At 42.9% G+C, this 23,849-nt stretch overlaps 4 protein-coding genes across 5 annotated transcripts; 2 read left to right on the top strand and 2 right to left on the bottom strand.

The window, feature by feature from the left end:
* Window positions 1–384: 384 nt before the first annotated feature.
* On the bottom strand, window positions 385–3,269 carry dcun1d1 (DCN1, defective in cullin neddylation 1, domain containing 1; the record flags this gene model as incomplete). 2 transcript variants are annotated; one of them, XM_079285421.1, is made up of 7 exons in its annotated part: window positions 385–995; window positions 1,224–1,320; window positions 1,411–1,493; window positions 1,574–1,704; window positions 2,030–2,198; window positions 2,310–2,523; window positions 3,172–3,269. In XM_079285421.1, the coding sequence occupies 7 exons, from the start codon at window positions 3,172–3,174 to the stop codon at window positions 919–921; spliced, it is 774 nt and encodes a 257-aa protein (XP_079141547.1). In that variant the 3' UTR covers window positions 385–918. The 2 variants fall into 2 exon arrangements, with proteins under 2 accessions (XP_079141547.1, XP_079141546.1); XM_079285420.1 differs by having other exon boundaries at window positions 2,310–2,545; window positions 3,172–3,206.
* Window positions 3,270–3,518: 249 nt separating this feature from the next.
* setd9 (SET domain containing 9) lies at window positions 3,519–4,467 on the top strand. Its single transcript, XM_079284476.1, has one exon. The coding sequence runs from the start codon at window positions 3,526–3,528 to the stop codon at window positions 4,384–4,386; it is 861 nt and encodes a 286-aa protein (XP_079140602.1). The 5' UTR covers window positions 3,519–3,525; the 3' UTR covers window positions 4,387–4,467.
* Window positions 4,468–6,222: 1,755 nt separating this feature from the next.
* Window positions 6,223–11,666, top strand: eif4a2 (eukaryotic translation initiation factor 4A2). The gene is made up of 11 exons (XM_079285447.1): window positions 6,223–6,276; window positions 7,879–7,930; window positions 8,051–8,183; window positions 8,456–8,595; window positions 8,995–9,163; window positions 9,250–9,359; window positions 9,676–9,819; window positions 10,165–10,302; window positions 10,406–10,495; window positions 10,751–10,830; window positions 10,912–11,666. Exons 1-11 carry the CDS (start codon window positions 6,248–6,250, stop codon window positions 11,054–11,056), a joined length of 1,230 nt encoding a protein of 409 aa, XP_079141573.1. The 5' UTR covers window positions 6,223–6,247; the 3' UTR covers window positions 11,057–11,666.
* A 1,332-nt stretch (window positions 11,667–12,998) lies between these two features.
* Window positions 12,999–17,242, bottom strand: b3gnt5b (UDP-GlcNAc:betaGal beta-1,3-N-acetylglucosaminyltransferase 5b). Its single transcript, XM_079284532.1, has 2 exons — window positions 17,063–17,242; window positions 12,999–15,219 (listed from the first exon to the last, which is right to left on the bottom strand). The coding sequence occupies exon 2, from the start codon at window positions 14,938–14,940 to the stop codon at window positions 13,777–13,779; it is 1,164 nt and encodes a 387-aa protein (XP_079140658.1). The 5' UTR covers window positions 14,941–15,219; window positions 17,063–17,242; the 3' UTR covers window positions 12,999–13,776.
* Between the last annotated feature and the right edge of the window lie 6,607 nt (window positions 17,243–23,849).

The raw sequence follows: 23,849 nt of genomic DNA, 5'->3' as shown, positions 1-23,849 counted from the left end.
AAGAATACCGCCACTGCTGCTGCATATGGTTTCTCCCTAAAAGTAGAATCACTTATGTACAATTTAAAATACCAAAAGCAAACGTTGTCCGGTGTCGGCTTAAAATTCAGTGATACAGACTTCTCCAAGCTGAAGAAAATGACCTGCCAATCATAAACCTCGAGCTTTATGAGGTCATTAACAAAACATCATTGGTGTTGGAGGTTTTCAGCTTGTGATGGTATTTGACCTCATGTAACTCAAAAGCATTCTTCTCATTTATTAGAGAAGGTATGCCCTGAATCAGAAGTGTTATCTAACCAGGTGTTACTGAGAATTACCTCTTAATGACTTTTGTTTTTTTACACAGAAATACAAAGGCCTGGGAGCTTTAAAGATACCAAATTGAAACATTTATTTTATCTTTATACATGTGTTTAAACAAACAGCATTATGCTTAAAAAATTACAATCAATGTTTTATACTGACTTGTCGCACAAATGTATCATAAAACAAAAACAGGAATGCACACAAAAGTATTAAAATTCAATATTTAAAGAACAACATCCCCTCGCGAACCCTCGTGTTTAGATAACGGTTCAAAAGTGTGTCTATCTACCTGCTTTTGAGCGGAGCCCAACCACATCACTGGGCCAAGACGGTGACTCCTCTCTAGTTGGCTTGAGCGCACACAAAAAGCCCAATACTTAAGATAAAAAGATCCAAACCACCACAAGTTGACCAACAAAGAGATATGCCTTTTTATATATATATATATGTAAATACACACACACATATATAAAGTCTCTTGTGTAAAATATTTCAGTCCTGAGGGTTGAAAAGGCAACATAGTTCTCAGCTCAGTGCGGTCTTCTTGTCCTCCGTTCACTGCGCTCTCTGGTTTTCAGAAACCTCACATGACGTTCCCATAGAGAGAGCTTAAACTGCCGTGCTTTTGGTCCCGATGTGTGGTCGTGCAAACTCCACAAAGTCATCAATAAGGACAGGCCATGCGCCTGTTGAAAGAAGAAATAAAACAGATTAAATGAATTGACACCACGATGTGTGAAGACATGATTATGGACTGATCTGATCATTTGATACTGCGAGACCATAATAGGCCTGTGTGTAGCAGGGTAGAGGCACCTGTTATACTAGGCTGAGAAGGAACAATTACAGGTCACAGACACTTGCATCCACACAGCGATACATGGGTTCACGTTTAGCCGACTGTCGCTACAAACCTTCCTCGTCATAATTCGACATGTCATCTGTGATCATAGTGCTGAAGTCAAGTAAGAGGTTCCAAGTGTCCTTAGGAATTGATCTTTTGTGGTGCTCCTGCAAAAGATGTCGAGCCAAGTTGAAAAAAAAGTCAATAAGAAGTAATAGTGTTTGCATTTTTAAATGAATTCTGAGTGATCGACTTACAACTAAAAATTTGTTCCACAACTCGAGGAACTTGAATCTTCCAGCCAGTACTAAATTCCAATATGCAATTGCCATTTCTAAATCTGTAAGATAACCAGAAAAAGCTCAATATACACTCAATAAATAAACAGTTGATGATGAGACGTATTAAAAAGATCCTTACCCAAACCTTTCTGGCCCGGATTCTTTGCAAAATTAAATGTAAACTGGTAAAAGTCCTTAAATTTCCCTTGGTCCTTTAACTCTTGATCCATCTTTGGCAGCTGAGCTTTGAGCTTCTCTATGCTGTCACACCTGGGGGAACACAAAGCAGACTGTTTCTACAGTGCAATCATCACTGTTTGTTGTAAACCTTCGCAATTCATAAGGTTCATGTGTATGTATAATGGTAACTTTGTCAAACCTATAATGAAACAATTCATCAAGTTTGTACTTGACACCTTCTAAAACAAAGCCTAGAAGCCTTTACACTGATAAGCATGTTTCTGCTGCACATCATATGTCGACATATAATATTATATAAAGTATAGTAGCTCTGTGAGTTTGAGGATGAAGTCCCCTTTACATCAAACAGATAGAGCTTCATGATTGTTTGTACCATCTGAAAATTCATTCTCACCCCTGTTCTGCCATGCCATCCATGAACTCCTGTTTTGAAAATTCACACTGTGTTGCTGCCCTGAACTTCCAGGCTATGAGGAGGACACTTATACTGGCTGGGTCCAGAGCCAGGTCGTCACAGAACTGCTGGATCCCATCAATGCCGATCTTGTTATCATCATGAGGATCTAAATTTTAGGGTGTGGAGAGTGCTTGATTAATTACTTTCCAGCCAATGATTGACAGTCACTATTATATAATACATGATGTATTCTTATAGCGTCTATAACATCTTGTACCTCTATATCTGTTGTACAGTTGATCGAGCCTCTTCTTGTCTAAGGCCCCCTTTAGATGTGAAACATAGAGCTCTGGATTTTGGAAAAACTTATCCGTGGCAACATCTAGCTTCCAGTCATTCTGTGACAGACAGGTCAGTGCGGTCTTCTCATTGGATTGTGTGAAAATCATGAACTGACGAACTTTATCCTTCTGTGAGGACTTCAGCTTGTTCTGCACAAAGACATACAAAACACTTGTTGTTGCAACACACGAATAGACTCACGTTAGTGCAAAGAACAGCAACAGCAAAAACAACCCTATTTATCAGTTGTCAAAAATGTAATGTTAGACTGCAGTACTCAATCCAACATACTATTGGGCTAGCTGTTAGCTAAATATACATGTAATCATTGATTATCACGTTTAATAACAACAATAAGACAACCAGCAATCGCATGTCCCCCTGACAGCAGAGACCGACTTGAAACGTGTTGAATGGCTGGCTAGCCTTCGATGGCTAGCATCTTTACATTTATGATAACATTGAACAACCAAACCAGTCATAACATCGCCTCGACAACAATACATAGCTGATGCTGATGCAGTGTGTGTAACGTTGGCTAATTTTGATTGTCAGTTGGCTTAAAGGCTAGCAAGCTTAGCTAACGTTAGCTAACTAGGCAAGCTGGCTAGGCTCACCGTGAGCTAGTTAGCTAATGCTAATGCCGAGAGCAGCGTTTGTTTTCATTGTATAAAGGGAATGTGAGGTACTTAGCCCAGCCGCTTGACTGTATGACTTACAACAAAGTGATAGTTTGTGTTTGCGACCACTGTTTACATCTGCATCAGAGGACCAGATTAAAAACTACCATTTCTTACCATGTTTGTCTTTGCCCGACTCCCTTTCCGCCCATCCAGCTGGCTAATGCGTGTAAAGTTTTAAGAAGCACGGGAAAAGTTCTTCCGGTTGAAGCATCATATACTAAAATAAAAGTACACAATTGGTCTCTCCTTGGTTATACCACATCCTAAAGTGATTTGTTTTATTTTATTTTCTAGTCATTACATAATACATTTTACACACGCGTGATTAAGTGAAAAAACACTTCATCAAAGTTTGACGGATATGGGTGAAAATGTGCTTTTATTTAGGAGCAACATGTAGGAAGTGACTCTAGAATTCAAGAAAAATTGCTCTTTCCTCTATCTCCGACCTACCAGACGTCTATCTGGATGTTTATAACGGTTCTAACAAGATTCCAGAACAAATGGAAATCGTACAGACACAGGTTTGTACCTTGGGTTGCACTGAACCTGTCCAGAAATGAGAAAACTTTGCGGAAGGTGACAGAGCGCTCGAAAGACAAACTAGTCCCGGATGAGGAGGTTTCACGGAGCCTGCTGCAGCTCTTCAGAGTCCTGCTCAGGAGTCATGGGGCTGATCATGGGCAGCTCCGAGCTCTTCAAAATCACTTTCTCGGACAAGTAACAAGTGAAGAAGACCAGTGTGGAGGAAATTCAGTGTGTGGAGATGATGCCATGTTCGAGTCACTGGGATTCTGCCTTGACCGGCAACCTAGCTCTTTACCCTCTGCAGGAACTGGAGTGTTTGTCACCAAAGGATGTGTACCCAAAGGAGCTACAGTGGCCATGTACCCCGGCACAGTCTATCAAGCCTATGAGCCAATTCTCCTCCAGTCCATCAGAAACCCTTTTGTATTCAGGTGTATTGATGCTGTCTTGATTGATGGAAATGACAAAGGCATCTCCAAAATGGTGTTCAAGTCATGCAGTGGCAGGGACAGAATGGGGCCTTTCATTATGAGTGACACCAGCTGGCTGACATCCACACCACAAAACCCACTTGCTGTTGGTCAGTACGTGAACAACTGCTCCTACGAGACGCCTGCTAACGTGTGCTACCAGGAATACGATGTGCCGGACAATTTTCCCATCCAGCTCCGCCAGTATCTGCCGAATGTCAACTACAGCCATGAGGCACAGAGGCCTCTACGCTGTGTTGTCCTTGTGTCACTCAGAGACATTACAGCAGGCGAGGAACTCTTCTCCAACTACTTCACCATTGTGCATTAGAGGCAAAGTACACACCACTGTTCTGCTTTGGTGTCAGAACTTAAGAAAATGTACTTCTTTTTTCCAAATTATTATTGTTTGTCTTCCTAAAAGAAGAAATACAATTTTCAAAAACCTCTCTTTGTACACTGTATTGTTCTGTAATAAAGGTAAAGTACGGATTACTGTAATATGCAAGACACAAAACTGCTCTTATTTGAGCTCAAGGGTATTTCCGGAATATATAGAAAACATCCAAGATGAATTGGGCCAGTGAAACAGACCACATAGGATCTGCATGTTACAGTGGTGACAGTGGTGTGTCCACACTTCTTAACTGGGGTGACCCATGTTGGCCACTGACTCCTGCAGGATAGGAATAGCATTGATCTGACCGGTTTTCACTAAAGATGTCTCTTGAATATCTGAGGCCGAACTATCAGCTCTTTGTCCACAATACAAGATGGGCAGACAGGGTGGACAATATATAATTTAACTGTTAATTTAACTTACTTAAAAAGTTAGCTTTTTACATTTATCTGTTTAAACTATAAGGTCCTGCCTCTGATAGGGCAGAAAGCAAATCTGCCCTATCAGCACCTATGTGGCCAATCAGATTTCAGGGGTAGCCACACCTTGGTCACGCCCCTGATTGGTCGAAGAGGTATTGAAGTCCTTTACTTACAGTTGAGGAACTTTGAACTCGTTATGAAACAGCCTTAATTTAATACTGATGCTTCTATGTGAGCTCCTGGAGGGGAAGTGATCCACACCCGGCAGCAGCAGCACCTCCTCCTCCGACCAGGAGCAGAGCTTTGCCTCGCTGGGAGCCAACAATGACACCGCACGACTGGAGGCCCAGGCCATATTGTTGGGAAGGGACCGGGACTGCACATGGAGACTGTCAGATCCTGCTGTCAATAAATACAAGTTATATTAAAGGGATTCGAGTGCTCGATAACACTACGTGTTTGTCCACAGGGACCGCAAAGTCAACACAAAATCAAAGGTCCTCGTAGCTTTAAGTAAAAGTAGCATTACCCCATTACAAGCAAAGGGTCTGCATTAAAAACGTTACATAAGTAAAAATACAAGAGTTATCAGCTAAATGCAATAAGGTGTCCAAAGACTAACAGAATAACTGCAGAATAGCCCTTTTTAGAGAGTAATTATTGAATTCATGAAAAATAGATTTCATATTATTGGATTATTTCTAATGAATTGTGTAAGAAGCATGCTGTGACAGAGGAGGAGCTAATACTACTGTAGTTAGTTAAATTCATACTGGTGCACGTAAAGGTGCTCATATGTTTGTATGAAAACTTTAACCTTCAAAATACCTATGTAACTGGAGGTGCATAAAGGAACTACTCGGGTAAAGTACCTCACAAGTGTGCCCGATTAAATGCAAGGGTAACACAGGGCAATACAGACAAACTGGTCATTTGAATTGGTCACTAAGGAAAACACAAGAAAAGCATTATACATGATGTTGGTGATAGTCTAATGATCAGCTTAAAATGATAGCGCTCAGACGAACCCTCTCTAAAAAAGATATTGCGCAACCTTGTCATGACAAGTTTTGTCCTCTCAGGGACACTGTAGCAGCCCAAGCACTACTTATCACTGCAATATCCTTCCGCTAAAAATATAGTCTGGATTAGTTTTCACATTTTTAATGGTTATTGGAATATATATTTGTTAAAATCAGATAGTGAATACAAGTTAGTGTGATCCAAACATTAAGTTAGTCGACTGAGACTATATTATCAACGAAACTGAGCATTTTCACTTCAACAGGGAAAATAGTCCGGCTGTATAAAGGCAGTTGGCGTTGCCATCAGCGATCTTTCCAGTCGCATGCTGAAGTTGGGAACGGATCATGTCTAGCGATTCTGCTGATTACAACAGGTAACTATCGTTCATTTGGTACATTAACAAAAATAAATAATAGTTTATGTTCATTGGCACTTAAGAGTGCCATGGTTATATGCACGATTCCGAATTATTTGTTCTCTATCTAACATTGTTGTTGGGCCCCAACCGCTGTGAGGGCGATTGGGTTGCTAACAGTGATGCTAGCCTTGTAACGTTAGCCACGCGGAATTTCCAAACGTTACTTGCTGTTTGGATTAGGTTGATTTTTCTTAACTAGTTATGAAAGTTATTAAAACTGGGTTGTGTTTTTTTTTATTTGATTTACTTTGGTGTCGAAGCCGGTGGTTGTTAGTCGGAGTAACCGTTGGGCCTGGCTACCACTCGGCCTAGTTGGGCACCGGAAACCACCGTTGGCACCACAGGCCCAACTGTCCGACATATTGACTAACTCGTTTGATTCTCAAATTGACATGGATCCCCATCATCGGTGGTCGTATGAGCAGACATCTAGCCTTTAAAGGTCCCATAATCGGTCATTTATGGCGGAGCAGGTAATTGAGCCCTCGTGGGATTTGACACGTGCGTCCAGCAAAGCCCCGGACTCTGTAATGAGATGCATACATTGATGTATAAAGAGATTGTAGGTACATCGTTGGTGGCGGAGCTCTGTTTATTCCCATTAAAGTAGCTTAGTGTCTCATAAAGCCAAAAAGAGTTCGGCATCCAATGCCATGTAGCGCATGCGCTACGGAACGATTCATTTAATGTCGTCTCATACACGCGAACGGAGTGAGGGCAATTAACAAAAAATGCATTTTATAACTTAAGACTGAAACATAAAAAAAGAAATCTAACTTGCGGACACTTTTTCAAATGCAAAGTTGTAATTCCACGGTTTGGCCTCTATATGGAAAATGTGTTAAAAGCTCGGTCCTCGTGGGGGTTAGATGCACCAGACCGGCATTACGCCATCCAGACTAGGCCATCATCTCCTCACCCCTTTAGAGGGGGAGACTATATGGCAACATCCTGAGCAGAGGGAGGTGAAACAGGTCTTCATACTTTTACTTTAAACTAGCTCAAATGAACAATGCTGTGCCAAGGAGTTTCAAATCAATTGCAAAATGCTAGTCTCTGATTTGCTCTCCTGCAATGGCGTTTAAAAAGATGGGGGGGCTCCAAGCTTAAATCAGTATTGCATCATCGCCCAGGCTGCAGTGCTCCATTTCAGAGGAAAGAAACAGGAAAATGCTGCAAAGCTCGCCCGAGGCTTTAATGTTGAGATTTGAGGCGCATGGCTCTGAATATTCACCCGTTTGTGGAATCATGCAGATGACAATTGCAGTGTCACTGATGGATAGCTAACATTAGCTTAAGTTGGAGATTGCTGCAGTAACAGTTCTACAGTATATCAGCCTGTTGGGTGTGCTCAGTTTCAGGCAAGGTTACAAGGTAATAACAGGACAGGGATATTTAACGGTTTATAGAGACAAATCGACATAAACCTGTCAAAATTACAAATCAAATTGCGATGACATTAACGTGTGGTTATTCTACCCTGAATAAATCTCCCTTTTTTTTGTGACGTGATTGAGTTGACTTAAAGTAAATTCTCACCTGACACTTTTCTTACAGTTCAAAAGACCATGGGGGGCCAGATGGAATGGAGCCTGATGGTGTCATCGAGGTAATACACATGGCAAAATTGCATTAATCATCTTTTTTCACTGCTGAAATGCATACAAATATACCTTCAGCATGGACTTGGTGTGCATACACTCAGTATCATTTTCCTTTTTCACTTCAGAGCAACTGGAATGAGATTACGGACAACTTTGATGATATGAACCTGAAGGAGACTCTTCTCAGGGGAATATATGCATATGGTTTTGAAAAACCATCTGCCATTCAACAAAGGGCCATCATGCCTTGCATCAAAGGTACAGAAACGTATTAACTGACAAGTGGATTGTTCATGTTCTGAGTGAAGTGATGCTTGATCATCTTTCGGGACTTACCCAATAATGGGGATATCTTTTTCTTACTGATCACTCAATACTGTTATGTTTTTATACACTTTCCTGTTTACTGCAGGGAGGCGATCAAACTTGACATATCATGTTTGTTGTGTAAAAACATAAATGCACAGTTGTAAAAATGAGTTAAAAGACATCTTTTCTCGCTGTAACTAATATTTGTGTCCTGCCATCAGGCTATGATGTCATTGCCCAGGCCCAGTCGGGCACTGGCAAGACGGCCACGTTTGCCATCTCTATCTTGCAGCAGCTGGACATAGAGCTGAAGGAGACTCAGGCTCTGGTGCTGGCTCCCACCAGAGAGCTGGCTCAGCAGGTATGCTGTTTCTGAGGTCATTGACCTCCACAGTATCTCAGACCTAGACAGCATATTGAGGACACTGATTCAATTACTAAGGTACCCTTCTTTCAAAACTCCTCAAAATTCTGACATTGTGACAGTATCCTCTTAAGATTGGTGTAGTCTCTGTCCATGGCTGCATTGCTCTAAGATCTGGCTTCGATTTGATTGTGGTTTGAAGTATTCACATGTTGCTGTGGAACGCTGAGTGATATGATGGCATACCATCTTTCGGGACTGACTCTTCTGTGGAGATTTTCTTGTCTTTTACTGATCACTTTGAACAGTTCCACACACTGTGGGAATGTCACGCCGTCTGTATCGCACTTTATCCTGACGTAGTGTGTGGTTTATGGCCCTGTCCCCACGCATTAGATCCAGAAGGTCATTCTGGCTCTGGGGGACTACATGGGGTCAGCCTGCCACGCGTGCATCGGAGGGACGGATCTCCGTAGTGAAATACAGAAGCTCCAGGCTGAGGCCCCTCACATTGTGGTCGGCACACCAGGACGAGTGTTTGACATGCTCAACAGGGGACATTTGTGTAAGTAACTAGTCAACAGAATATCTTTCTCAAACAGTCTTCATTTCGCAAATGAAAGCTTGACTTCATGCCACGTTTCTGCGCAGCTGCAAAATGTATCAAGATGTTTGTCCTGGACGAAGCTGACGAGATGTTGAGCCGGGGTTTCAAAGACCAAATCTACGAGATCTTCCAGAAGCAGAGCACTAACATTCAAGTAAGAGTCTTTGTGTTAAAGTACAACTCTGACATGTTTAATGTGGAACCCTTCTGCATAAACAGAAGTCTGCTATAATTGTGTGACTCAGATTTTGTTTCATGCAATAATGTTAGCAGACTATTGCGTGGAAGGAGATTATTACTCACTGTACTGGAAATGAGACTTTGTCGAACCGCTTTCTTAATGTTCGTTGGCCTCTGTCTCAAGGTGCAGTGACACAATTAGGTCTTTGCATTTTGACTTTATACTGCAACATTTATTGACTCAGTTTAGTGTTTTGGATCTTATGGTAACACGTTATGTGTTTTAACAGGTGGTGCTGCTCTCTGCCACCATGCCAGCAGAGGTGTTGGAGGTGACCAAGAAGTTCATGCGAGAGCCCATTCGCATCTTGGTGAAGAAAGAAGAGCTTACCCTCGAGGGTATCAAGCAATTCTACATAAATGTGGAGCGAGAGGTGAGTTCATCCATAACGTGACACTGTGGTCGGTGACGTTTCAGCAAGCTGCCTCTCTGTTAGGAATATCAAATGTCCCTTCTCTTTAAAGCACCCTGCTAAAACTGCAGGAGCCAAGCCTCACAGGTTTAGCTCATGTGGCCGTGTAAGCATGGGTACACCAGGGAAGGAAATTAACGGCACAGTATAGGAGATGAGGCTCAGGAGGACCGCTTTCCTAGTGGCCTTTGTCTCAATATCCTGTGTTACACGCTAGCTGCTTTTATAGTGTCGATTTATATTAATGTTTGACTTGTCCGCTTAACAGTGTTCAGTTGACAAGGCATTACTGTTTTTCATCTCCAGGAGTGGAAGCTGGACACCCTGTGTGATCTGTATGAGACGCTGACCATCACCCAGGCTGTCATCTTCCTCAACACCAGGAGGAAAGTGGACTGGTTGACCGAGAAGATGCACGCTAGAGACTTCACAGTCTCTGCTCTGGTACGATTTTGTTCTCAGAACTGGTCTTTTTGATCAATGCCATTTTGCGCGATCTGTATTAATGCTGCACATTTTTCTAACTAAAACCATTCTCAATCTACAGCACGGTGATATGGACCAGAAGGAGCGTGATGTGATTATGAGGGAGTTCAGGTCGGGCTCAAGCAGAGTGTTGATCACCACTGATCTTCTGGTTAGTATGAAGTCTATGTATGCGGGGGGGGGGAGAAGACGTGTCATGAAGTTACAACCCAAATGTTTTTAATTGTGCAACAGTCCTGAAGTGACCAAGCAGTCAAAACTTTGGGCAGATTAGGGCTGGTACTCCACAACGGGTTTCTCTCCTGTAGAAATCTGTTACTTAGATACGAGCGACAAACTCAAGCGGAACTCTCTCCTATAACTGAAAACATTGTGTGACTGTTACTCATTTTATTTTCCCCCTCAGGCTCGTGGGATTGATGTCCAGCAGGTTTCCTTGGTCATTAACTACGACCTTCCTACAAACCGAGAGAACTACATTCATAGGTAAGTGGCAACACGTCTTGCATCATCATGTAAGTCTCTGTCTTCAGTGAGTTTAATGTGGCTCATCTTTGCTCTCTGCAGAATTGGCCGTGGCGGCCGTTTTGGCAGAAAAGGAGTTGCTATCAACTTCGTCACTGAGGAAGACAAGCGGATTCTTCGGGACATCGAGACATTTTACAACACTACCGTGGACGAGATGCCCATGAATGTGGCCGACCTGATTTGAGCCGTGCGGTTATTTCATAACTCGGTGATAGCGATCGTCCACTTGCATTGTGCTTATTATATTCGAGGGGGAAAAAAACAAACCTCAATGCTAAACCTTGGATCTGAGTTTAGGTGTGTGTTTAAAAGCGAGGAGACTTCTACGGTGGTCCCGCTCAGACAGTTGTAGTTTCTAACTTCGACAGGCGCTACGAAGTTATGGGGTCTGAAAATGTTACGGTTCTTATCAGGTATTTCTTTCCATGTTCAATCAAGATGTGTGTATTAGATGTTCTCCACCATTTAGTAACTTACTTGTGGACTAAAAGGTATAAGTGCTGTATAAAGTCTGCAGATTATGCTATACTAACCTGTGTAGTGTGGGCTGCTTAATAGAGGCACTCATTATGTTTTACTGTTGAGTCACTTGCTCTTTTATTATCTGTTGTGACTGTTAATTTAAATGTACTTTTGGTTTTTAATCACACTTGCTCTTTGAGAATTCATAACCAGTTGACTGTTTTGCTGATGTGATTTTACCCTTACGAGAGTATATTGCTAATTCCCCCCCACCCCCTGGCTACTTTTGGGATTTCCTACTGTAGGTCTTAATAAACTGAAATTGCTGAGTACACTTGCTTTGTTCACTAAACTGTGTAATGTGAGATGGAATAGTTTGTTTTTCAGTAAATGTTGCTCCTTCCAGCAAGTATGCTGTTAATGGCATAGGCTAAAAATAATTACACTCATATGCGTGGAGGGTGTAGATGTCAACATACTTTCTACTTTCAGAGTTGACAAACTTCTGATTACAAATTGGTTTTTGAACGTGTTAACATGATGACATTTGTTTACATGTCACTTTAAAGAAATAACACTTTCAGTCATTCAAATATGAGAAAATGGCTCGACTGCACGGTTCTGTGCCTTTACAGCCATAGAATAAAAAATTGTGTATTCGATTGGGACATTTTCTCCTGCGTATCAAACAATTTTTAGGAGCTTTCAGAATTTGGAAAACAAGCCTCACACCTGTGCCATAGTGTAAGCAATGGCACAATCCAAAATATTACTGGTGATTGCTGGGCATGGTTATGGAAGACTTGTGATTAAGCACCACCTACTGGCAAAAGGCAGCGTAAACCACCAGAATATTGAGTCACATTTAAAATCGCAGTCATTTTACTACATTGGGCCAACAAGTTGTCATGAAAGTCAAATTATAGTCTGCTGGAAAAGCGGTTTAGTATGTCATCAAAGTCAGTCTGTCAAATGGCCCGTTGACAAAGTGATCAGTTGTCGATATATACCGAGTCATTTTTTACATACTATCTACTATTTTCTACATACTCTGAATTCTTTCAAGGAACGTTTTGACGTGCTGTGCTATGACTATTTCTTGTCTAACTATACTGACTTTCATGACTTTTCAATTTACTATACTAAGTTTTCATGATATTTTACAACCCAGTATGATTTTTAAACCCACTACACCATAGCTTTTTATATTTCTCATCAAACTGCGTGCACAATTGGGCAAGTTGTATTTGAGGATTATTTTTATTGAACAACCACAGTGCTCAGTCAATCCACATTGATATTCTAAGAAACCTCACTTTTACTTTCTTAAACATTCAGGCTTATTAACATTTTGGATTGACCGAGAGCAGTGTAGCAGTTCAATAATAAAATGAATCCTCGAGAAATACAACTTGCCTAATAATTGTGCACGCAGTGTACTATGACTCTTTCATGACAGTTTGACACTATGATTTTAACTATGATTCTTGAACACAATTATTTGGCAAAGCCACCGCTTGGGGAGTGACTGAAGATGAGCTTCATTGTTCGGATGACAGAAATCTGGAGTTATAATGAAACAGTTAAAAGAGCGTTCCAGTGTTTCCTAATAGATGTTAGATTATTGATACTACTAAGACAAATATAATAATATAATAAAACGCTGACTTTCACGTAGATTTTATTTCATAAAAAAAGCCTTCACAAATCGAATTACAAAAAAAGAACAAGAAAATGTTCAATTTAGAGCCACCGCGTTGTTGCTCATTACATCATTATTTTCAGCACACGAACAGTTTGTAAAGTCTTCTCACTGACGCATCTATTCTACTTCAATGTGAGGAATTTTGCACTTGGTGACGTGGAGACATTTTTAGATTTGTCACATCACTGACTGACTGCATATCGTCATTGCGCTTCTGGAACAAGCAGATATGTTACTTCTGCATTTTACTTTTAAAGTAATGAAATTGATGAATCTCAGTAAGAGAGGTGTCCTGTTTTTGGAGTGTTACAAAGTTGTGCAACCTAAATGTGTGTTGCAGCAGCAGAAATAAAACCCAAGATCAGGCTTATAATCAACCGGCTGAGATGGAAAACCAATTAAAATCTCATTTGTGAGAACAGGGGGTTTGGGACTACATGTAAACAGCATCAGTTTAGGAACTATTTTAACACATTCTGCCACCAATGCAAAGCCAGCCTTATTTCATTTTTAAACCACCAAAACTAGCGTGTTGTTGATCTCACACTAGCAGTGAGAAGCATGAACTCGATCTCTTTTTGCCTTCTGGAAACACGGAACACCCGCTCTAGTGTTTTGACATCGGTGTCCGACTGAAAGGACTGAGGTAATATTTGCAGCGACGATCCTCCATTAATTTTGACCTGTGACACTCTCTCTGCCACTTACTGACCCACACACGCAAACCTGACGTAATACTAAAAAAAGGCTGCTTTGCAAGGGTAGGTGTTCAAATAGTAGGGTTTACAAAGGAGAGACATTTTCACGGCTGTGCAGTACAGCCTCCCTATGAGTCCAGTAGTCTTCTGCTTCACCTGCGGGTGGGTCGCTGCCTTCCACAGGTCATAGATATCCTCCACGTGACCATGTGAGGTCATCATCTGGTCATAGATACACGTGTGGTAGGGCGCTTTGCCCTCACCTGAGAAATAGACGTGGTCCTGCGGAGACACACCGACAGCGTTGGCGCAGATGCCCATGAACACATCGTCGATGTAAAGAGAGGCGTTCAGGGTCAGCGTGGCTTGGTAGATTTTGTCAGCTACGTCCCTGGAGACAACATACCCGGCCCCGGCTGTGTAGTCAGGGTACGACAACCACTGGTACATCTCAAAGGGCACATAGTACTTGCTGTCTTTGCTGCGGATCGGCGGTGCCCCTCTGTGCACTCGACCAACCCAAAGGCCCGTGACGCCCCTGCTGCTCACGTCCTGCAGGTAGCTCACCAGGTTGGGCATGTGGATGAAGACGTCGTCGTCGGCCGTCATGAGGAAGCGAGCATGTGCGCAGCGGGTGTGCATCCACTGGAACTGCAGGATCAGCTTCAGGGTCAGGTTGTGGAAGGAGTCTAAAAAGTCTTGTTGGATCAAATCGCCACTGAGACGGTCCTCGCGGACGAGCTGCTCCTGAAAAGCAACCCTGCTCCCCGTGCTCCACGAGGGCCCCACCTTCTTGGCCGGCAGTGTTCCTAAGGCGAACACCACCTTCACCGTCACTCCCAGGGCGTTTTTAATGTAGCTCTCATTGCCCCAGGTGGACCTGATGGCATTTCGCCTCTCAATGTTCCCCGGGGATGATTTGACAAAGAGGAGGAGGAGGACATCTTTGTCGACACACTTATCCCGGTGGTCCAGCAGGTAGCGGAAGCTGCTGAAGCTTCTGGCCTGCTCACGTGAGATGGTGAAGCTCTTGTTGATGTAGGTGAAGCGGTTGACGAGATAGCGGTAGGAGTAGGACTTGACGTGGCTGATTACGTTGTTGTCCAGCTGCTCCCAGCAAACCATCACCACTGACAACACCAGGCAGGTGGTCATCAGCTGCACAAACTGGCATTTTCGCATCCGGCGGAAATTCACAAACATTCTGGAATCTTGTCACCCAGTGGCGCCGGCCCCCGTCTGCTTGGTGATGGCGGTGCAACTGCTGGTTGTGCTTGTGTGCGTGAGAGATGAAGTGAGACGGTTGAGGTTGAGCGTGTTGTTGCAGCGCCTCAGAGCAGCACTTGCTGGATCTTCCATCCTAGGCTTTCCACATTCGGCAGGAGACTTAGGCGGTGGTGGAAACGTCCTCCATCTCAACAGAATCACTCGCAGAGTCGCCCAACCGCTGGAGAGTCATCCTTCACCCGGGAAGCGGTCATCCTTAAGTGATGAGAAGAAAGAAGACATTAACTGTGGCGTTTGATAAATACTTTGTTGAAACACACAAGTGCTTCTCTGTTTCTTTCGTTTCAAAAGGAGGAAGTGAAAATATAACAATACCAGATGTTCTCAAAGTGTGCTTGGCCAATATCCTCCCTATTTTTCTGTGCTAATATCTTGCTGAGTTATGATATAGCAAGCAATTACTATTTTATGATGTGCTGCATATACGCAGCAATCTGTAAAGGTCGAATAGATTATCTGCCATCAACTTAAGCAATTAAACCTCAGGATGTCAATGAAAATAGAGATAAACATCTTAAAACAACACAAATGACTTTCATTTATCGGTCACTCGGAGAATCATTGACACTATCAGCAGAAACGACGCTAAACTGAATTTGGCTACACCTGCTTGTGTTCAGTCTTTTTTTTTTTTTTGCAGGAGCTATAACGTCAGCCGAAAAGTCAAAAGTTAGCAGGCGGGGATGAAAGGGACGGATCGACTGAATACAAAAGCCAACACAGCAAAAGTGCCAACGCAACCAGTCCATAATGGAGGGTTTAAGGGGCAGACCCACTGAAATTGCTGAGAGTCATGGAAAGCATTGAACACAATGGAATAACTCAGCAGCACAATGCATGCGGGACAAGAGTAGTCTGCTTCCGGCCGGTCCTGGGCTAAAAGCGAGGGGGGGGGGGGGGGGGGGGGGCTGGGACTCCCACTGCACCCCGAGAGCTTTTTAACCATCATTGGATGGCCTGTGCCTAATGGGGTCACTGGCTCAGAATGGCTCTCTTCCTCTCTCTGCCTAATAACGAGACACTATGCCTCACCTCTGTTACATCCAGTTATTTACTACTTTTCCAGGGTGGGCAACATACTTTAATTTACAGCCTACTTGTTACAAAGAACATTTAAGTTATGAATGCTTACAGCCGTCAGTGATTTGACAGAAGGTAATGTCCTTTTTACTGGCCAATATGGAGATAAGCCCACATCCCCGCTGGCATGTAATTGGGCAAAACAACTGGAAAATATTTATACACATATATTTGTGTATATATATAGCTCTATATATATATATAGCTATATATATATATATATAGCTATATATATATAGCTCTATATAGCTATATAGCTATATATATATATAGCTATATATAGCTATATAGAGCTATATATAGCTATATATATATATAGCTATATATAGCTATATAGAGCTATATATAGCTATATATAGCTATATAGCTATATAGAGCTATATATAGCTATATATATATATATATATATATATATATATATATATATCGCATTTGTTAAAGAAGTAAGTAAAACAACACATTAGATAGCGAACTGAATTGTCTGTTTAAGTCGCCCATAGAGACAGGGCTCATGTGACAGGTGTCATCATCCAACAATGTGACTCAATCATTCCGGCCTTTTTCCAGCAGAAGGGTGTTGGTCTGTGCTACTTTGACATTTGCTCTATTTTCAACATGAAGCCTTTTCCTGAGATGATCATCATTGTGTTGTGTGCTCTGGTAATGTGCGTGAGTGCACAATGGCTACAAGTAGTTTCTTAGACTTCATTTCGTTTAGATTGTTGCCTGAAAGCCACTGCCGTCCTGTTCTGCTGTCACTCACTCTGCCCAAGCACTGTACTACACACGGCACAGATACAAATGTTGATCCTCACCCATCTGTCTCAGCCAAGTCTAAAACAAGCGTCGTGAATGCGAACCAACCCCACCCCCCCCTATCATATTTCCAAAGTCACCGTTTGTATAAATACATTTGAAACACACAGCGGGGAGGGAGGGAAAATCACACATCACTCACCGGCCAAACAGAAGATATGTGTGTGAATCCAAAAATCTCCTTTCCCACCGAGTCTTCTTCTCTGCTGCACAGACACGCCTCTTTGCTTGAAGTTTACTTTTCCTCAAGATGACAGGAGGTGAGACGGTTGTCAGACCAACCGCTCTTTAAACAGTTGAACCCTTTCCCTCTGATCCGTCCTCTGCCCTCTGTCAGTGGACTGTCATTTGTTAATGTGCTGGTGCTTCCCTATCCCCTCCCACATTCCCTTTCCTCTTTCAGTGTGGGGGTGGTCCGCCGTCTGCGAGGGTGGTTGTAGAGAACGGCCGGCCCTCTGTGCCTCATATTTGTTCTGCTCGGCCTGAGTGATGTCAAGTTCCGTCATTTCAAAATAGTCCACAAACTAGTGTAGTAAGCGCCTCGTGGCCGTATGCCTCCACCAACCTAAATGTGTCCTGGTGGACATTTGTGTGAACGTATGAATTCTTGAGTAATGGCCGTGTTTTGTGAGGTCACAGTGACCTGACCACCAAATTCTCATCAGTTCATCCTTAAGTCCAAGTGGACGTTTGTCCCACATGCAATGACAACACTCCCTCCAGATGTCCCTGAGATATTGTGTTCACGAGAATAGGACGGCCGGACAGACAGACAAACAGACGAACAGCAAACATTATGCCTCCGGCCACAGATATCGCCATCGTAGAGGCACAACAAGCGTCTGCCTGCTTCTTGCAACACTGGTTTCTTTTCCTGTTCAAAGTCTTTCAAATCTCTTGACCAAACAAAATAAACTGCATCTTTTGGATCCGAATGACTTTGATGATCCCCTGACTTCTCATCTAGCACCACCATGAGATTCACATTTCGTTGTTTTGCTTTGTGAAGTTTCAATAATTGATTTTGATGAAATTTGGTGCAGATATTCATCGTTTCCAGAGGACGAATCCTTATGACTTTTATCATCCTGAACTGTCTTCCAGCACCACCAGCAGGACAGCGGCATTCACCACTGCACTCCTGTGTGAATCATGTGATTAAGTGAACCAAATCAGGCATTTGCATGCTCTAATGTAAGATTCGTCACGAAGAAGCTCTGCGTGTGAACGTGTCATGGTGGTTCGTCGACACTTATTTCTTATCTGTGCAGACGGACCTCTAAACAGTCAAATCGTCAAACTGATTTACAGAGAAACTGCCAGAGAAAAACAGGTTTACCGGTACAGGTATTTTTATGAGAGTTGGAAAGATGCAATGAGGACAAACTGCAGTCAAAGAAGCGACAACTTCCTCCTTAATCATATCCGTATCAAATCAACCACGTCCAATCTGGATTTTATACCAACTACATTTCTTGAAGAGGTTATTAATACAGTTGGTTCCAGTAGTTTATATATTATTAATAGCTCATTAGCAACAGGCACAACGTCCCATCAACTCTTAAAGATGCTGTGGTCCAACACTCTTTTAAATAACCTCATCTTGATCCCTCTGTTCTTAGCAATTTTAGACCCATTTCTAAACTTCTGTTTCCATCAAGTTTTAGAGAAAGTGGTTTCAACCCATCTTTTATGTCTTAACGTCTTCGAGAAGTTTTAATCAGGTTTTAGAGCTTTAGCACAGAAACCGGCCTCCTCGAGGTATCCAATGATCTCCTTTTAGCAGCTGCGAGGTGACAGCTCCATTTGAATTCTTTTAGACTGGAGAGCAGCCTTTGACACAAAAGACCATTTTAATCAACAGTCTTCAAACCTGGGTTGGCATCAAAGATGCTGCACTCAGTTGGTTTAATTCTTACCTTTCAGATAGAACTGTGACGACCCTGTCTGCCTGTGTGGCTGCTTTCCTTGCAGGTGTGGCAGAGGATCGTCAGGCAGAGTGGGAACACCTGAGGCAATTAACAGCAGGCTGGAGGTGAGACAGGTAATTATTGAGATGGACAGCCGTCCCCGCGAATGGTCTGGACCCGTGCTTTCACACTGCTCTATATACCGGATGTATAGAGACACACACGGTGTCATTTTATATTTACATTTCACTTTGAATAGAAGCAAAACAGGAAAAAAAAAAAGCAGTGCAAATGGGAAAATAAACTGTCAGGAATATAAGAAGAGAGGAGAAGCACACAGTGGCTCCTGTGTGGCCGCTCTGGGCCTGGTGCCGGTTGGCAGGGGATAAAATCCTGATGTGAGGAATGGGGTTGAGGGTGTTGCCTGTCCCGGTGCATACGCTGAATCTAGACTGGGGCTTGGTGCAGGGCAGAGTTCCTATTGAGGTGAGACCAGCGTTACCAGTGGAAGGGATTGACATGATTTTGGGCAACGCCCTGGCTGGTGTGTGAGCAGATGAGCCTCCTCCTCCGATAGTCACTCCCTCTCCTTCAGCCTCACAACAGCCTGAGAATGTTGTAGACTTTCCCGAAGTTTTCCCTCCATGTGCAGTTACTCGGTCGATGAGTCATGCTGCAGCAAAAGAGGTAGACGGGGAGAAAACATTGCCGTGTTTACCTGATCTTCTTTTGTCTGTGTCTCATAGTGATCTGCAGAGAGCAGATCCAGCCTTGGAGGAGTTGTTTGGATCAGTGCTGGTGAGGTGAAACATGTTCCCAGGGGCTACCTCCTTCAGGATGGTGTTTTGGTGAGGAAGTGGGTGCCCCATGGTGAGGATTTTGTTGGGGATCCCATTTTTTCAAGTTGTCATTCCAGCCAAGCGTCGTGGTCATGTGTTAAGACTTGCTCATGATGGGTCAGGGCATTTGGGTGTCCGGAAAACCTGTGACCAGATTTTTCGCCATTTCTTCTGGCCACAAATGAAAGAGGATGTTTCTATGCATATTAAAACATGTAGTACGTGTCAGATGACTCTTAGGCCGAATCAGGTCACTAAACCGGCTCCACTGGAGCCGATTTCAGCCGTTTGAGTACCTAATCCTTGATTGTGTGGGGCCCCGTGCCAAGTCTGGTAGCCAGTATTTGCTGACTGTTGTGTGTCAAAGCACCAGGTACCCGGCAGCGTATCCTTTGCGAACAACAAATGCAAAATCTGTGGTTAAGGCCCTGAGGCCATTTATAACGGTTTGGCATCCCTACTCGTACAAAGTGACCAGGGATCATATTTGTCTTCTCACCTGATGGCCCAAGTGGTAAAACTGCTCGGTATCAGACACAAGCAGACGACTGGTTATCATGCTCAGAGTCGAGGCGCTTTGGAGCGGCTTCACCAACAGCTCAAGTCTCTTTTGCGCTCATCTTGCACTGAGCTAGATGGGGACTGGGACGATGGGCTACCGTGGTTGCGGTTAGCTGCACGGGAGGTTGTACAGGGTTCAGCCCAAATGAGCTGATGTTTGGCCACACTGTCCAGTGTCTGTGTTTATGGATGGTTGGAAGGAGTTAGAGCCGCCCGCCAACCTTATTGATTATGTGAATGGGTTTAGGCATCGATCCTCAGGTGTGGCCCTTCTAAAGGTGACCGTGCCTTTGGCTTCAGGGCCCCTCGGCTTTGGAACGAGCTGCCTGAGGAGGTAAGGCTCGCAGAATCACAAATCTCTTTTAAACACTTAACACATTTTTACAGACTGGCTTTTATGTGAGTTGTTGCTTTTTGTTTTATTTGTTTATTTTACAAATCTTTATTTAATTTCTTAGTTTATTTTTGTCGTATTGACCGTCTCACTGAGCTTTCCGTTTGTTATTGTCTTGCTTTTGCTGCTTTGTCTGTCAAAGCACTTTGTAAACTCTGTTTTTAAGGCGCTATATAAATAAAGTTATTATAATTAATGTAACTGCCCATAATTTTACCTGAGAGTTAGGCGACCGACTCGTGCGTTAGATGAATATCTAAAAATATGGGATGTTGCGCTTGTGTGCACTTCCTCATGCATACAGGAAGTCATGCTTCCCATCAGTCGATAAATTTGCATTCATGCCAATAAGATATTAGCATGACGTACAGTATGTAGGAAGTTAGTTGCCGTTATGATTCCACCGCTTATTGACGGCCCTGAAATGAGCCGTTCCCAACTCCAATGTACAGTCAGACATTCTAATGTTCAGCACAGGCTAGTGAGTCAAATCGACTGGGTTTGTTCCAAAGCTAGTTCTTTTCAGTATGAAACGACTTTGTGTCCTCCCAGACTGTTTCCTCACTGACAGTGCGATAGTAAAACAAAGGTTTTAAAAGAGTAACTTTGGAAGCCGTCTACGTGATTTGCTTCACTCAGACTGCTGACGCCTCATATTAGCTTTATTGGAGTTGTTAGGAAATGCTCAATTTGTGGCCTCCGACCAGTAGGAATGATTAGAGCGACAGACGACGGTTTCAACGCACACAGTATTTAATTAAGATAGACTAGAGACACAAAATGTGTCCTTTGATTTTAGATTGGTATGAGACACTTTCAGACAGTGTGTGCATCCGTTGCTGGCTGCTGTACAGTACATTGGCTCCAGCGGTCATTTTAAAGCATTAGCTTCGCTTTCTGTCTGAATTCACCGAACAGTCGTAGTTTCACACACATATTTGCATCGATAAAGAGGAGATAGAGAAAAACGTGAGCTAGAATTTGTTAAAAGTGACTCACTCAGTGAGAACTGAAACTTAAGACTACTTTTAGTCATTCGAAGCCTTTGTTAAATATTGTATCTGTAATACTTTGCATTAAATACTATGAATACACTTGAACTCAGAGATACAGAACAGGATTTTGCAAACGCAGAGTTTTTCTGCATTGGACTCATTTTAGCCCTGATAAATATACTTCTTAAAAACCGGAATAGCATGCATTTCTGGACCAAATTTTCTGGCACCGATATATAAAATGTACCGGTATTTAAAACATTTAACTCTAAACCAAATGTCCAACTCACAGTGGTGCTAGAGAATAACAGTCCAAAGCTGGTCGGCTTCGCCTTCTAGACATCAATGTCTGTACAAAACTTCATGGCAATGCATCCAAAGTATGTTGAGCTATTTAAGACACATTTATCTGGAACAAAATGATGAACAGACCGACCAACAATCCCTAAAGTCACGTTAGCCACGTGGCTAAAAACTGTCCAGCGCATTTTGGACATCACACAGAATATACCGGCATATACTGGCATATACTTCCCTCACATGAAGACATGCACTCAAGAGCTCCTTCAATAAAGAAACTGTGGCAGCGGCGTGGAAAGTAAAAGCAAACACTTTGATATTATCAAAATAGATTTTATTCCAGACCTTCTGAAATCTGAGTGACATTACAACAGTCAGATCAGGAGGCTGCAGACTGCGACCATGTGAGTGAGAGAGAACAACAGGTGAGGGCAAAGACAACACAACAAAAACAAATTGGTATTTACATGTTCTGTGTGACAACACAATGACAATTAAATCCAGATTTGACTTTATTTTTTTCATTTTTGTGTACGTATTAGCTACAAATAAGTCATCGTTACAAAAGTTTTGAGAAGTACAAAACCTTCACGGGCTCTCTGATGTAGCAAAGATAGAATCGACGTTAGTACTTTCAGAAGGGACACAAAATAGCAAACACACTTGAATGCAGTGTAAAAACAAAACGTTATAAAATACCATTCCACTGTCAGAGACATCGACTGAAAGAGTGTCTTTGTGGTACGATCCAATCACTGACGACTGTATTACGCAGACTTCAAAACAGTCTTTTGCTTCAGTACAAAATTTTTCAAAACAAGTAACAACGTGCACGTGTGTGTGTGTTAAGCCATTCGTCGTTATGGCTGCGGGATGAGACCTGGAATGCCATAAAGTTGCCTTGGTTCAGCTTTGACGCACCCCGAGGAGGCAGACAGGACACTCCTCACCCACTGCACACTCTGATTCATTGAATAAACAGATACTAAAGTGCAGGGGGGAACAGAACACCCTTCAAAAGGGCTTCCTCTACCCTCTACCCTCTCTCTAGGACTGGTTAACGGTATTTTATTCACGACCCCCGGTGATGCACGATAACACCACGTACTGCATCTCAAGCATGAAGTAACTTTAAAAGCCTCCATTAGCGTATGAGTGGAAAAGAGTCCCCTGTGATATCACAGATATATTCAGATATAATATTATATTATATGCAGATACCATGTTACATCAAGTCATATGTTGCCATTGAACAAGAACAGACTTTCCTCAAGACGCCAACAACTACTAACTAAAGCGCCGTCTGTCCCTGCAAAGGCTGAACGCAGCCCGTCTCCAGAGTGTGTGTGTGTGTGTGTGTGTGTGTGTGTGTGTGTGTGTGTGTGTGAATGCTGGGCAACGACAAACTGAAGCAGTGACTGTTGTGTGTACTTGCAGGACATGAAAGCTGAGAGAGTAGATGGGGCGCTGGGAGTCCATGCCGTCCGTCAATCCAAATAAGTCATCTTTAAAAAAGGGTTTTTAAGCCGCCTGACCGCTGCAAACGACCGGTCAACATGACAAACCGTGATGAGAACTCCAGCCAGGAAGTGATACTCGAGACGATGTCCTGATGTTTAATGACCAAGCAGGGGAAACAGGACACAATTAGCACAGCCTAGTCCGATTATGATTCAGCATCGGTTAGCAACGAGCCATTAATTGAGGAAACAAGGACAATTACCACTTAATTGTTCATGTCAGATGGACGCGAGCTGTCATGGGCCTGTTTTCCTGTCTCTCTCTCCCTCTCTCTCTCTCTTTCCCCACACATCCCACAAAGCTAGATTCTCTTGCACCACGTTACCTCACTACGGACACAAAAACACACCGGCCGTCTAGTCGCAAGCTTGAGACAGATCAGCAGACTGATGGACCGGGAGATCGACAC

The sequence above is a fragment of the Melanostigma gelatinosum genome (assembly GCF_949748355.1).
Source record: "Melanostigma gelatinosum genome assembly, chromosome: 15".
Classification (NCBI taxonomy): Eukaryota; Metazoa; Chordata; class Actinopteri; order Perciformes; family Zoarcidae; genus Melanostigma; species Melanostigma gelatinosum.
The sequence above is the reverse complement of the archived record's forward strand: the minus strand, read 5'-3'. Positions and strand labels throughout refer to the sequence as shown.